This window comes from Vipera ursinii (genome assembly GCF_947247035.1).
Source record: "Vipera ursinii genome assembly, chromosome: Z".
NCBI classification, from domain to species: domain Eukaryota; kingdom Metazoa; phylum Chordata; class Lepidosauria; order Squamata; family Viperidae; genus Vipera; species Vipera ursinii.
Window position 1 is genome coordinate 65,742,323 of NC_139517.1, and position 15,938 is coordinate 65,758,260.

General features: G+C 46.9%; 1 protein-coding gene across 1 annotated transcript in view; it reads right to left on the reverse strand.

Moving 5' to 3' along the window:
- HECW1 (HECT, C2 and WW domain containing E3 ubiquitin protein ligase 1) overlaps positions 1 to 15,938 on the reverse strand; it is a gene marked incomplete at its 5' end in the record, with an annotated part of 167,334 nt that overhangs the window by 118,780 nt on the left and 32,616 nt on the right. Inside the window, one exon of the mRNA XM_083379003.1 lies at positions 4,916 to 5,010. Within this exon, the coding sequence (XP_083235129.1) occupies positions 4,916 to 5,010 (95 nt within the window). The remainder of the gene's footprint in view (positions 1 to 4,915; positions 5,011 to 15,938) is intronic.

Here is a 15,938-nt window from a genome sequence, read left to right on the forward strand (position 1 = left end):
GCACACTCCCCAATCCTTGCTGTACTTCTTGCATAGTCTGTTGCTCCCTTCCATATCAAGCAGCAGTCAGTTATCATCCTGTTGGCCTTGAACTTACAACTTCCTGCCAACTTCTCCACTGATTCTGTTTATAGGAGATTTGCAGGGATAAAGTCAATGGGGAAGACAGTAGGAAAGGTTGCAAAATGCTCTCCCTCTAATGCCCTTCCCTCAGTTGCCACACTGGCCATTTGCTCCCCCTTATACTTCTCCAACTCATGCCGCACATGATCACATCCTCCCCAACCTGTGCCACACCCCACACACCCTCTTGCGCTCTTCAAAAAATAAGAAGCCACCAGGGAGCACTGCCAATGACAATCATAGCAGTGGTGTGGCATGGTAGCAGAACAGTGCTGAAGCAGCCACAACTTTTCCAAATTTCAGTCCCATTGCATTAAGGATCTGAATAGATTTTTGGATGCATTCTGTAAGTTAACCCATTTGAGGTATCTTGTTCAGAAGTTGCTCTATGATGCATCATTTTGCCCAATTAAAGTTTATAAACAAACAGATAAAAGAATTGTAGTGTTATGTAGACACATACAATTTTACTAAGGCACAAGAAATAAATAAAGGAGTACAGTATAAGAATTTTATCCCTTTAGGAAAATATGTCAAATTATGCTCATGCTGTAAGATTTCTAAAGTAGATTGGTATATAATTAAATGGGACTGTCATGGTTCCGATAGATAGAACCAAATAAATCAGAACTCCAAGGCTAGAAGTTTCCTCAAAGAACATGTTTATTGGATACAAAATATTGGCAAAGTCAAAAGTGAAACCAAGTCTGAAATTCCCTCCAAACTAAGAATAGTTTGGCAGACTTTCTAACAATTGGTCCAACCGTCTAACATAACTGATAGAATCACCTTGGTTCCCATGGGACACAGAATTGTTTAGACTAGCAAAGATACTCTGCACCCCCTCTCATTCAGGTGGCAACCGAGAATGAACAAGATGTCTGCAGCCAGGTTCATTGTAGAGTTGACAGGGACATCACATGGTATTTTTGGTATTTTTTAACTTAAAAATCAGCAACCATATTATAATGATTTTTTAAAAACTCTTCAGTGATTCTCCAAGGCACTTTGTACTGTTCTTGTAGAGAGTAAGGGCTGACAGTTCTGTGCAATTAATTGCCAGAGGAAAATTTCAATCCTGCCCTTAAATTGATTTGTACTGAAGCTGATACACACAATAAAAAACACTTATGTGGATAGAGAGATTTGCTTTATTCAATAATATGTATAAGAATTATAATGGATTTTTGATAAAGAAATAACCAAAATTTGTGTATTTTTATTTCATTTGCATTTAAATTTACATGCAGTACACACCTATTTTATTTCCACAATCTAACCACATAAGGCAGGTAGGGTAAAGAGAGACTGTGAGATTTATCCATGGAACCTCAGAAATAAGCTTGGATTCAGTGGGGTGTATGCCCGCGGCATCTATGTGAAAACTAAGGAACTCAGTGGAGTTCACTCCTATCTGGCATTTGTCCCTCTTAAGCTTCAGCCTTGCTTCGTGGAAACCCTGAAGGACGGCTTTGAGCTATTCTGCAAATATTTCTAATGATTCCCCAGTTATGAGAACATCATTGAAATAAGGGCACACACCTGGGATATTTTTATGTGTGCACTCCATCACGCTTTGGAAAAGACCCGGGGCCACACTGACCCCAAACTGCAGACGACGAACTCTGAATGTTCGCCTGTGGGTTACTATAGATCATGTCAGACAAATCTTATTGCATTCTTTGACCAAGTGACAAAATTAGTGGACCTGTTCCTCCCCATCCAGACCTGAACCGCCTCTAGGCAATGGGACATCACATCGAGGGCATCACTGGGGTGGTTTGGGGTGGAGATGAAAAGCTGGGTATCATCGGCGTACTGATGATACCCCACTCAAAAACCATGAATGATCTCACCCAGCGGCTTCATATATATGTTGAACAGGAGAGGCGAGAGGACCGACCCCTGAGGAACTCCACAAACGAGAAGCCTCGAGGCCGACCTCTGCCCTCCTGTCAACACCAACTGCGAACGTCCCAGGAGGTAGGAGGAGAATCACTGGAGAACAGTGCCCCCCACTCCCAAACCCCTGAGGCGCCGCAGTAAGATACCATGGTTGATGGTATTGAAAGCCGCTGAGAGATCTAATAAGACTAGGACAGAGGAGCAACCCCTGTCCCGAGCCCACCAGAGATCATTCACCAGAGCGACCAATGCCGTCTCCGTGCTGTACCCGGGCCTAAAGCACAATTGGTACGGGTCCAGATAATCCGCTTCCTCCAGGAACAGAGGGAGCTGATACGCCACCACGCTCTCAACAACCTTCGCAAGAAAGCCAAGGGTGGAGACCGGACGATAGTTATTCAAAATATCCAGATCCAGGGCAGGCTTCTTGAGGAGGGGCCTCACCACCGCCTCCTTCAAGGCAGCAGGAAAGCTACCCTCACTCAAAGAAGCAGTTATCACTGCCTGGAGCCAGCCTCGTGTCCCCTCCCGAGCCAGATAGACCAGCCAGGAGGGGCACCGGTCCAATAAACACGTGGTGGAGCTCAGCTTCCCCATGATCCTGTCCACATCTTCCGGAGTCACAGGGTCGAACTCTTCCTAGATAACATCACCAAGACCACTCATGTCATCTCCGTCAGACTCTGCCCAGTCAGAATCCAGACCGGCCCGAATCCGAGCGATTTTGTCCGACAGATGTTGGCTAAACTCCTTGGCACGACCCTGCAAGGGCTCCTCCCTCACCTCCTGATTAAGGAGGGAGTGGGTCACCCTGAACAGGGTGGGTGGGTGATTTTCTGCGGACGCGATGAGGGCAGCAAAGTAATTAGACTTTGCCGCCCTCATCGCAGCGAGATAAGATCTCATAGAGGACCTTAGTCGCAATCGATCGGATTCAAACCGGCTGGATCGCCAACAGCTCTCTAAGCCCTGTCTCCGACGCTTCATCTTCTGGAGCTCAACAGCAAACCATGGAGCCCACTGGGATCTGCGCTGGGTCAGGGGCCGCATGGGTACAACGTGGTCGAGTGCCTCCATGGCTGCCCTTTCCGAGGCTTCCACCAAGGCATTGCCCAGGCTGTGAGCGAAGGCGGCAGGCGGGGACCCAAGCGCCACCTGAAACCGCTCAGGGTCCATTAGGCACCTGGGGCGGAACCATCTTGTCGGTTCCATGGCCCAGTGATGGGGGGTGGCGAAATGAAAGGCCAGCTGCAGGAGATGATAATTGGTCCATGACAGGGGCATAATAATTGGAGAACCCCCACCCAGATCATCTAACCACCATCCAGATATAAAAACAAAATTCAGCGTCTGACCCCCCCATGAGTCGGGCCCTGAATTATTTGCATCAGGTCCATGGCCATCAGGGAAGCCATGAACTCCCGAGCCAACTCTGATGATCCCCCAGGGATGGTAGATTAAAGTCCCCCAAAATCATAAGTTTGGGGAAGTCAATCACCAAACCCGAGAGGATATCAAGAAGTTCAGGCAGGGCTGCTGCTATGTGACTAGGCGAAAGGTACACCAGCAGCAAGCCCAACTGAGCCCTAGGGCCACATCTCAGGAGGAGTGACTCACACCCGGATATCTGGACAACGGTGGCCTCCCGCGGACATAAGGTCTCCCTCACCACCATCGCCACACCCCCGCCCCTACCCTGAGCCCGAGGCCGGTGGAGCACCCGGAAACCTGGAGAGCAAAGTTCAGTCAGAGGGACACCACCTTCTGGGCCCAACCAGGTCTCCGTAATGCAAGCCAGGTCCGCATGCTCCTCCTCAACCAAATCTCGGATGAGAGGAGCCTTATTAACTACAGACCTGGCGTTGAAATACACAAGCCTAAGCTCAGGTGGCTGCTCACCCTTGTTCCCGGAACCACGGGTTGAAACCAGAGAGTCGGAGCACATCACCGCTTGGAGACAGCGGGGACGCGCTCTTGGATGTCGATACGGCCCTCTGTACAATCGCCTGCTGCCATTTCCAAATGTCGTGGGGATAGAAAATCCCACACCCCACTCCGGGACTCCGGAGGTGCCCAACCCAGGCCCCATCCCACCGCGGTCTGACCCGAGCCTGGACTAAACAGCGGTTGGTGGACACCCCCCAAAATCTGACCAAAACCGCAATCCCTCCTCCCTCCCTAACCTTTTAAAATGTTTAGATAAAAAACAAACCATAGAATCTACACTCCAAGTGCCGATGTCTGCCCCCACAGCCTGCGCAGCTAGGAAGGGGCACTGCCTTGTCAAGTGACCACCACCCTCTTTCTGGTAGCTTCTGTAGCCGGTTGATCTCATTGTCCACGTCTAGGTCATTTATTGATTAACACAGAAGCAGCACTAATTGCCACTTAGCTTCTATTTATATGGACCACCGATAGGTGGTGGCCAATGGAATTCAAGCAGTTATTCCCGCCCATAACACTAACAATTCTACAGACAGGCAGTCTGGAGTTTAAATGGACACAGCAGTTACCCATTTACAACTGTCTCCAAGTAATTTACAACAATACATAACACCCTCCAACTTTGTTATTCTGTTAAAAAATATGTAATTACTTTGACTTTCAATTTTATTAGTATTTGTTATACATTTTCAAGCCTTACTGCTTCTTTTTTTAGTTACCAATCAGATTCCACAACCTTCAAAAAACCTCTTGGAATTTTTTTCACACTTGTATTAAATTATAAGAATATAGAGAGAAGAAAAACTGGTAATGAATCATAGAACACAACAATTCAGCAAGCCCAGATTTAAAGATGAAAACTACTGATACAATTGAATTATAGTCACAAGCAAAAGACAGCATAAGTTAATGATCATAATAAAGAAGCCAGCATAAAACTTACAGGAACCGCATTATTCTTCACTGTCACACTGGGAGTTGTTGCCCGCAGTGCCCCACTCACTCCATGATAATATTTGAAGCAGATCTTTGTTTCAGCTAAAACAAAAAGTAATCTTGGGTTAATAACTTTTAATTATATCTGTTGAGTAGACTCCATCTTAATACAAGAAAATTCATTTTGGGAACAAAATTCATGCATTTAAATTCTTCAAATTAAATAAAATTTAATGAATCAAATTAAAAACTTTTTTAAAAAACAATTCAATTAGACATAGTCCTTCACTTATAACCACAATTGAGCCCAAAATTTCTGTTGCTAAGTGAGTCAGTTGTTAAGTGAATTTTGCCCCATTTTATGACATTTCTTGCCACAGTTATTAAGAGAATCACTGCAGTTGTTAAGTTAGTAACAGGGTTGTTAAGTGAATCTGGATTTACTATTGATTTGCTTGCCAGAAGTTCACAAAAGATGATCACATGACCCTGGAACACTGCAATCTTGAAAAATGTGAACCAGTTTCCCTGCATCCAAATTTTGATCATGTGACCACAGGGATGCTGCAATGGTTGTAAGTGTGAAAAATGGTCATAAGTCACTTTTTCAGTGCTGTTGCAACTTTGAACAGTCACTAAATAAACTCTTGTAAGTCAAGGACTACCTGTATTGTGTCTTTTGTACTCAAGCTAATTTGACAAGGCATATAAATAGGGATCAGGGAGATAACTAGATAAAAATATAATAAGTCTTCAAAGTTAGGAAACTATTTCTGAAAAAATGGATCTGACTCCATATTTCTTACTTTTGTTCAGCACAATATAAAGTTCTGCTGACCATTGTATAATTTTGGTATTTATGATCGTTGTAGCATCACCACCTAGAGAGCTGTTGGAGGTCTAGCCGATCCGAACCCGACCGGTTGCGGTTAAGAACCTATATTAGGTCTTATCTCGCAGCGATGAGGGTGGCAAGGTGTAATTACTTCTCCACCCTCATCGCGTCCGCAGATAATCGCCCGGCCGCCCTGTTTAGGGTGACTCGCTCACTTCTTAATCAGGAGGTGAGGGAGGATCCCTTGCAGGGTCGTGCCGAGGAATTTAGTCAACATCTGTCAGATAAAATCGCTCGGATTCGGACCGGTTTGGACTCCAGCTGGGCAGAGTCTGGCGATCAGGACACAGACGGTCTTGTCAATGTTATCTGGGAAGAGTTTGATGCTGTGACCCCTGATGAAGTGGACAGGATTATGGGGAGGCTGAGCTCCACATGTTTATTGGACCCGTGCCCTTCCTGGCTGGTTTATGCAGCTAGGGAGAGGACACGAGGCTGGCTCCAGGCGGTTATATCTGCTTCTCTGAGTGAGGGTTATTTCCCCACCGTCTTGAAGGAGGCGGTGGTGAGACCTCTCCTCAAGAAGCCTGCCTTGGGCCCAGCTGTATTGAACAACTTTCGTCCAGTCTCCAACCTTCGCTTTCTTGCGAAGGTTGTTGAGAGTGTGGTGGCGCATCAGCTCCCTCTGGTCCTGGATGAAGCGGATTATTTGGACCCCTACCAATCGGGTTTCAGGCCCGGGTACAGCACGGAGACGGCATTGGTCGCTCTGGTGAATGATCTCTGGAGGGCTCGGGATAGGGGATATTCCTCTGTCCTAGTCCTATTAGACCTCTCGGCGGCTTTCGATACCATCGACCATGGTATCTTGCTGCGGCGTCTCAGGGGATTGGGAGTGGGAGGCACAGTCCTTCAGTGGTTCTCCTCCTATCTCCTGGGACGCTCGCAGTCGGTGTTGGCAGGGGGGCAGAGATCGGCCCCTAGGTCTCTCGTTTGTGGAGTTCCTCAGGGGTCGGTTCTCTCGCCTCTCCTGTTCAACATCTACATGAAACCGCTGGGTGAGATCATTCATGGTTTTGGAGTTGGGTATCATCAATACGCCGATGATACCCAACTTTTCTTTTCGACCCCAAACCACCCCAGTGATGCCCTCGCTGTGATGTCCCGTTGCCTGGAGGCGGTTCGACTCTGGATGGGGAGGAACAGACTTCAACTCAACCCTGACAAGACTGAGTGGCTGTACATTCCGGCATCCCGGGACATTCAAAATGTTCCATCTCTTTCTATGGGGGGTGAGCTTTTACCCCCCGTGGATAGGGCTCGCAACTTGGGAGTCCTCCTAGATTCACAGCTTACTCTGGAAGATCATATAGTGGCCGTGACTAGGGGGGCTTTCGCCCAGGTTCGCCTGGTGCGCCAGTTGCGGCCCTATCTGGACTGGGATGCTCTGTGTACGGTCACTCATGCGCTCGTGACCTCTCGCCTTGACTACTGTAATGCTCTCTACATGGGGCTTCCCTTGAAGACCACTCGGAGGCTCCAACTGGTACAGAATGCGGCCGCGAGAGTTGTCCTGGGAGTATCCCGGTACTCCCATGTTACACCTTTGCTCCGCGAGCTGCATTGGCTACCAGTTGTCTTCCGGGTGAGGTTCAAGGTCCTAGTTATGATCTTTAAGTCCTTACATGGCATGGGTCCGGGTTACCTCGGGGACCACCTGCTGCCGGCGTCAACTTTCCTCCGCCCAGTACGTGCCCACAGAGAGGGCCTCCTCAGGGTGCCTCCGGTCAGGGAATGTCGACTGGTGGCCCCCAGGGGGAGGGCCTTCTCTGTGGGCGCTCCGGCATTGTGGAACCAACTGCCGGTTGAGCTCCGGATGGCATCTGACCTCCGATCCTTCCGTCGCGGGTTGAAGACCCACTTATTTGAATTAGCTGGTCTGGCCTGATGGGGGAATATGGGTTTTTAAATTGATTTTTAGTATTTATTATTGTTGTTTTAACTGGGCACTGGTTTAATTTCCTTTTAACTTTTGTATTGTTATTTATATATGCCCTGTGAACCGCCCTGAGTCCCTAGGGAGAAGGGCGGTATAGAAATAAAATAAAACTAAACTAAACTAAACTAAACCATACTCATGTAATCAAAGTTCAGACATATGGCAACTTACTCATATTTATTATGGTTGCCTTTGAAAAAGGCACATGTGATTCATACTAACCTTTAGAAAAATGTTCAAACTTCTCCATTAAGTTCAAGGGTGTTTTATAATACCAGGTTTTATTTTTCAGCATCATTTCTCTTATTTTTCTCAGATCTGTCACAAGGCAGTTTAATATGATTAAATTTTCTGTTGCTAAGCAAGACATTTGTTAGAATTTTGCCCCATTTTACGACCTTTCTTGCCACAGTTGTTAAGTGAATCACTGCAGTTTTTAATTTAGTAGCAAAAGATGATCATATTATTCCAGGACACTGCAACCACCATAAATTTCCTGTAAGTCACCTTGAGTCACCATGATCAAGTAGGCAGCAATACACATTTTCCAAATAAAATAGTTGCCAGGTGTTTAAACTTTGATCACCTGACTATGAAGATGCTGCAATGATTGTAAGTATGCAAAATAGTCATAAGTTACTTTTTAAGGTGCTTTTGTAAATATGAAGGGTCAGTAAAAGAACTTCTGTAAATCAAGGATTACCTGTTCTTGCATTAGTATGCCTCTAGTAATAATGTTTTCATGAACACTTCCTTTTGCACTTGTCATGTTCTCTGTTCCATTTGATTTTTCAAAAAATTACTTTAAATAAAAACAAAGTGGAAGCTCGCAAACTCTAAAGTAAAGCATCCACGCTGCATACTCTTTTTTTTTATTGAAAAGTTTTAAAATACAATTTTCCTTTGAAAAACCCCCCTTCCCCCTCCCTCCTCCCCTCCCTACCTCCCCCCTATCTCCCCCCCTCCCCCTCTCCCTCCTCCCTCCCCTGCCTCCCCCCTCTACTTCCCCTCCTCCCCCCCTCCCCCCCCCGACTTCCCAGAGCGAAATACAAGGTATATATCTAAAAAACAATCATAAACAATCATATACTAACAATTATAAACTCTAAAATCCATCACTCTCTAGCTTATATAGAGTAAACCAATCCTTAACAATACTAAATATGTATAAAGAACTAAAATAAAAGAAAACTAGCATCATTCCCATCTATGTTCTTCCACAATTCACTATTACCTAAACATATTCTCACATACACATCACAAGCACCTATCCCTATTAACCTCTCTAGCCAAAATAGGCTATAATAGATAATTCTTACACAAATTAACCCGCATTAACCCACAAAACTTTCTTCCTCTTCCTCTGTAGTAAATTGTCCATTACTTCCAAATTAAAAATTCTGTTACCATACATATCATCCCAAAACTCTTAAAAACACAACTACCACTTGACTATAAGTATATTGTGGAAGTTCCATAGATTTCTACTGGTCTTATTTTTTTATCTTTTTTGAGCGTTTTAAGGCAGCACGCGTCACCCTCTGTTCTCTAGGATCATCCAAAAGAGTTGCAGCTTGATCTCCTCCTGTACCCTTCTCGTCTATCTGTCCATCTTCATCCTCTTGATGTTCTCCTTCTCCAGATCCCTCTGCAGCTTCCAGAAGTGTTGATGGGGTTGCTTTTAAAACATTGTTGTAAAAATCATGCGCTTGCTTCACAGTACCCAAACAGTACCTTTTGCCATCATACATGAAGCTCAACCCAGCTGGGATCTCCCATCTGAACCTTATATCTCTTTGCTTGAGCTCTTGCACAAGAAATATAAAGTCCTTCCTTCTCTTTAAAATCTTTGGAGGAATTTCTTTTAGAACCAAAACTTCTTGACCAGCAATCACAACTTTAGTATCATAGGCAGCTTGTATAACTTCATCTCTAATTTCCCTTTTTACAAAATAAACCACCACATCTCTAGGCAACTTTCTCTGCTTAGCAATCCACGAATTCACACGAAACACTTTGTCCATGCCTTGTTTTATTTCAGATGCTGGATGGTTCAATACCCCCTCAAAAGCCTCAGAAACCAGCTGCTTTAAATCTTCTTTAATATTCTCTTTTAGGCCTCTAATTCTAACAGCAAACTGCATCTGGTAAAACTGAGCCAGACTCTGTTCGCTATCCATTTTGTCTTTTAAATCTTCAATTTCCAATACTTTTGCTTCTAATATAGCATTCTTTTGAGTCAAGTCTTCCACTTGGTCATCCAGCACCTCCACACATTTAGCTACTTTATGCACTGAGGACAAAATGTCTACCTTCATCTCTCTAAGTTTCTGCTCCATCCTTTCTTCCATTCTCTGCTCCAATTTCTCCAATTTCTCCTCCATCTGTACAAATTTAACACCCATTGACTCCAAAATTAACTGGGTATGTTTTTCAAGATCCTTCGATGTCAATACATCAGGAGAATGCAACGCCTGCAGTAATGATTGTTGTTGCACCGGAGAATTTCCAGCACTCCGAAAAGTTCTAGGGGGAGGTTTAGCCGCCATCTTTTACTTACAATTGTGACGCACTTTCACTTTAAGTTTTAAGCAAAGTCCATCAAGCTTGAGAGTAAAATAAAATAATCCTCTTCATCTCTTCATCTTTCCCTCTTGTACTGCTCTGCCTGCTCTTTTCCTTTCATAGTCTCTCCTTCAAGCAGGGATGGTCGCAGACGCCTGGCTCTGCTCCATAAAGTCCGGAGCAGAGACGCTAGCCAGCTGGGAGCAGCCCAGGCTACGGGGGAGTTCAATCCTTCAGCCGCCCAAGCTCCAAGCTCAGGCGGCCCCGGAGAACTCGACCCCTACCTGGGGGCTCACCCCCTCCTCTTCTCCCGAGGAGGGGGCTTCAAATTCGCCCGAACAGCTGATCGGCGCTGTTTCGGGCGAAAAATCACACAGCTGAGCCGCGGGCAGCCCGGGAAGGCTGTCTCCGGCGCCGCGGAGCCACCGGAAGTCCTCCACGCTGCATACTCTTAATTACAAGAATACTTTTAGAATAATTTTATTCTAATTTTAATTTTAGAACAGAAATCATGTACTACTACTTTTCTACTTTTTTTGTTTTGAGAATGTGTCTATTTGCTTAACCCCTCTCCCCCAAACACAAAAATAAATAGAGGTGAAAGTTATGTTGAAGTTACACTGGAAAAGTTTAGAGAGGGTAATATGGAACTTCACCATCTTTACTTTTGGTAAATGGGCACCATTTTGTAACATTGATATGGGCAACATTGTATGAGAACCGAAATGAAATTTACTACTCTAAATATTCCAATTAAAGGCAACCTAATGTCTGGCACAAGTAAGAGTATTCATTCAGTTAAAGCACCTGAAGTGTTTATTATTGTTACATATATACAGCGATCTAGGTAACTAATGATCAAAGCTAAATTGGCGCTAGATAGGGGTCAATGGAATTCACAGGGCTCGACTTAGATCTCTTGTGGTAACACAATGTCTCCAAACGGATGACTGATGACAAAAGTACTTTTTGATGCAATGAAAAAGAAAATTTATACAAAATTTAGAGTGAATCATAATGAAACAATATTCAGATCGGTGTGTACCTGTGGTATATAACTATGAATCAAACATTAGTGAAGACACAGCAGTTCTCAATTTTTATTTATTTGTTTACAGTCCAAGACCAATCATAAAAATGTATTAAATATATTTTTAAATAATGTTACAAGACAAGCCCAAAATACTTAATAGTATAACGAAGGCATAAAATGACTTCTATAACCCATATCTAATAATAAAAAAATTTAATGTTATCTTCTTGGAGGTATTTGGAAATTAACTGACTAGAAGAAGAGTGTAATTTTAGGATCAAAAGAGTCGTTAGTTTTTTTGACAATACGTTTTGTTTGCTTTCAATTTTTGTACCTGAGAAGGCAAAGATTTTTGTAGAGAAACCTGATTTATCTATCTGTTGTCAGCCAATGATTTAGAACATTAATTTATGCCAAGGAAAAAAATCAAAGAGCATCAATTGTTGTGTCTGTCTTAGAATGCTATTATGTTTCGTTTTAAATGCACATGTTTTCTGAACTGTAAGCTCAGACTGAATTTTCATTTACTAATTTTCTTGATGGCACGAAAGCCAGTTTGGTGAATGTGGATCCATTAATTTCAGCCTTTGGAAGGAGACAAAGGAAAACCACTTCTAAAAATACTACCGTATATACTTGAGTATAAGCCGAATTTTTCAGCCCACTTTTTGGGCTGAAAAAATCCACTTCGGCTTATACTCCAGTGAACAAAAAAAAAAAAGAATTTACCGAGGACTTGCGCGCGGCCGAGGCTTTGGTGCTTCCCTCCAGAGGAAGAAGGCGCTGGATGCGGCCGGCTCCGCGGGGAAGGGGGAGCGGCGGCGGGGGCGACGGAAAAGCCGCAAAAACGGTAGGAGAGATGCTGACTGGCGGCGGCCTCGGAGGAGGTGGAGGAGGGAGGGAAGGGTGACCAAGCGGGGGAGGGGGGGTGAGCCAGAAGTAAAAGGGAAACTCATCCCACAGAGCGGTTGCGAAAAGAGGGAGGAGATAAGCCAGCCCGGTACCTGGATCCGCTTCCTGTGTTTCCTACGCTCTGCCATGATGTCCCCGTTTTGGTCTCCTGGTGACGTGGGGCTGAGCTGGAAAAGGGGGAGGGGGAGACCGAGGGAGGGAGGGAGGAAGGAAGAGAGAGAGACGGAGCCAGCGTCAGCCAGCGGGCTCACGAGGGGCAGCAACCTCGCGAGAGGCCGTGCGCAAGCCATTAGGACGTGCGCGAGCCCTTGGGGAGGCAGGGCGGGAGCGCAGTCCGGCCGCTGGGCTTCCTTTCTCTCTTGTCCGCATTGCTGCAAGGAATTGTGTTGTCTGGGGACGGCGACGCTCGCCCATTCACATGCTGTCCAAACGCTGGTCATTTGCTGCGGGGCTCCTGCTTGGAAGGGAAGGGAAGGGAAGATTTGTGAGGGGAAGATGCCCTATCGGGGTGGACATAAGGATCCTCCTCCTGAAAAATGTTACCCCAAGTATTCAAGCCAGTCTGTCCCAATAACCTGGGAAGTCTTTCCAAATCCCAGGCTGGTTGTAGTCAGGGTGACCTTCGCGCATCTGGAAGGCACCGAGAGAGCATTTTTTGTTGAATTGGAGCCATGGGCTAGTCGTGGTTAAGGCACTTGTAGGCAAAGCAAATCACAAAAGCCCCCAAATCCTTCTAAATGCAGCCCACGGGCGAGCTTCCCAAGTTGTTTTAATTTAGTTTGCACGTGGCAATAGAAATAAGCTTTTTTCCTCCTCAGCGGATCGGTGCGGTGAAGAGGCTGGGCTTCCTTCGGGGGGCCTTTCATTCCTGTACAAGGGGGAAGGGGAACTCTCTGCTTTTGTGTGTGCATGTGTGTGTGTGGCCCATCTGCAAAGCTGCCGAGGAAGGAGAAGCGGGATACTGGTTGGGTGGGGGAGCGGCAAAAGCGGGGGGGGGAGAGAGAAATAGCTCCGCCTTTGGTTCCCCCTCCTAAAGCACAGGGGCGCTAGAGAAAGTTTGGAGTTGGGTAAGGAAGCGCAAAATTCAGGAAGGAAAGCGGGGCGGCGGGCGAACGGGAGACCTGCCAACGTTTGGGGAGGTGCGCGCCGGGGAAAAGGCCGGGAGAGGAGGGGGTCTGGGCTGGGGGGGAGGGATGGGGTGGGGGAGAAGGAGGCTTCCCGGGCTGGGGGGGGAAAACAGAAGCGAGGGATCACGACTCCTCCCGCTTGGCTGCTGCCGCCGCCTCCTCCTCCGCCGCCTCCGCCTCTGTCTCTGCCGCTGCTAGGAAGGCTGCCGGTGCTGCGGCCGCCTCTGCCGCCGCCACTGCCTCCTCCACCCAACCAGTATCCTTCCTCGGCAGCTTTGCAGATGGGCCACACACACACACAAAAGCAGAGAGTTCCCCTTCCCCCTTGTACAGGTCTCCCGTTCGCCCGCCGTCCCGCTTTCCTTCCTGAATTTTGCGCTTCCTTACCCAACTCCAAACTTTCTCTAGCGCCCCTGTGCTTTAGGAGGGGGAACCAAAGGCAGAGCCGTTTCTCTCTCCCCCCCGCTTTTGCCGCTCCCCCACCCAACCAGTATCCCGCTTCTCCTTCCTCGGCAGCTTTGCAGATGGGACACACACACACACACACACACACACACACACACACACACACAAAAGCAGAGAGTTCCCCTTCCCCCTTGTACAGGTCTTCCGTTCGCCCACCGTCCAGCTTTCCTTCCTGAATTTTGCGCTTCCTTACCCAACTCCAAACTTTCTCTAGCGCCCCTGTGCTTTAGGAGGGGGAACCAAAGGCAGAGCCGTTTCTCTCTCCCCCCCGCTTTTGCCGCTCCCCCACCCAACCAGTATCCCGCTTCTCCTTCCTCGGCAGCTTTGCAGATGGGACACACACACACACAAAAGCAGAGAGTTCCCCTTCCCCCTTGTACAGGAATGAAAGGCCCCCGAAGGAAGCCCAGCCTCTTCACCGCACCGATCCGCTGAGGAGGAAAAAAGCTTATTTCTATTGCCACGTGCAAACTAAATTAAAACAACTTGGGAAGCTCGCCCGTGGGCTGCATTTAGAAGGATTTGGGGGCTTTTGTGATTTGCTTCGCCTACAAGTGCCTTAACCATGACTAGCCCATGGCTCCAATTCAACAAAAAACGCTCTCTCGGTGCCTTCCAGATGCGCGAAGGTCACCCTGACTACAACCAGCCTGGGATTTGGAAAGGCTTCCCAGGTTATTGGGACAGACTGGCTTGAATACTTGGGGTAACATTTTTCAGGAGGAGGATCCTTATGTCCACCCCGATAGGGCATCTTCCCCTCACAAATCTTCCCTTCCCTTCCCTTCCAAGCAGGAGCCCCGCAGCAAATGACCAGCGTTTGGACAGCGTGTGAATGGGCGAGCGTCGCCGTCCCCAAACAACGCAATTCCTTGCAGCAATGCGGACAAGAGGGAAAGGAAGCCCAGCGGCCGGACTGCGCTCCCGCCCTGCCTCCCCAAGGGCTCGCGCACGTCCTAATGGCTTGCGCGCGGCCTCTCGCGAGGTTGCTGCCCCTCGTGAGCCCGCTGGCTGACGCTGGCTCCGTCTCTCTCTCTCCCTTCCTCCCTCCCTCCCTCCCTCGGTCTCCCCCTCCCCCTTTTCCGGCTCAGCCCCACGTCACCAGGAGACCAAAACGGGGACATCATGGCAGAGCGGAAGAGACACAGGAAGCGGATCCAGGTACCAGGCTGGCTTATCTCCTCCCTCTTTTCACAACCGCTCTGTGGGATGAGTTTCCCTTTTACTTCTGGCTCACCCCCCCCACCCGGTCACCCTTCCCTCCCTCCTCCGCCTCCTCCGAGGCCGCCGCCAGTCAGCATCTCTCCTACCGTTTTTGCGGCTTTTCCGTCGCCCCCGCCGCCGCTCCCCCTTCTACGCGGAGCCGGCCGCATCCAGCGCCTTCTTCCTCTGGAGGGAAGCACCGAAGCCTCGGCCGCACGCAAGTCCTCGGTAAATTCTTTTTTTTGTTCACTGGAGTATAAGCCGAAGTGGATTTTTCAGCCCAAAAAGTGGGCTGAAAAATTCGGCTTATACTCAAGTATATACGGTATATAGATGATTATGTGGATGTCTTCATATAGTTGCTAGCCACAGAACCTAAACCAGAGGAAAGTGACCCAAATGGGGAAGCTACAAATGAAGAGAATGACAGCTTAATATAAACAAAAGAAAATCTGCAAGATTTTGCCACAACAATGAAAACGGAGAAGATATTTTATCTTTCAGGACTTCAAAACAAACTTAAGGATAAGAAAGAGGTTCTAACAAACTGGATTATAGAGCTGCCAGGAGAATCATTAGAATTTATTTGTTTATTTTTATTGAAAAGTTTTACAATACATTTTAAGCATAAACTCCTTTCCTCCCCCTTCCCCCAGTTTCCCCTCCCTCCCCCTCCCCACCCCCGACTTCCCAGAGCTGAATACAGGGTATTGCCTCTAACAAGCTTAAGCTAAAATATGCTAACCATCTATAATTAAACTTTAAATCCTATCACACTTTAATTCCACTTAAACATAACTAAATAATAATACACCTTATAATTCTAATACTCATTCATATGCTAAATGAAATTTTTAGTCCCATATTTGTTCTGAATATAATCAGTCCATC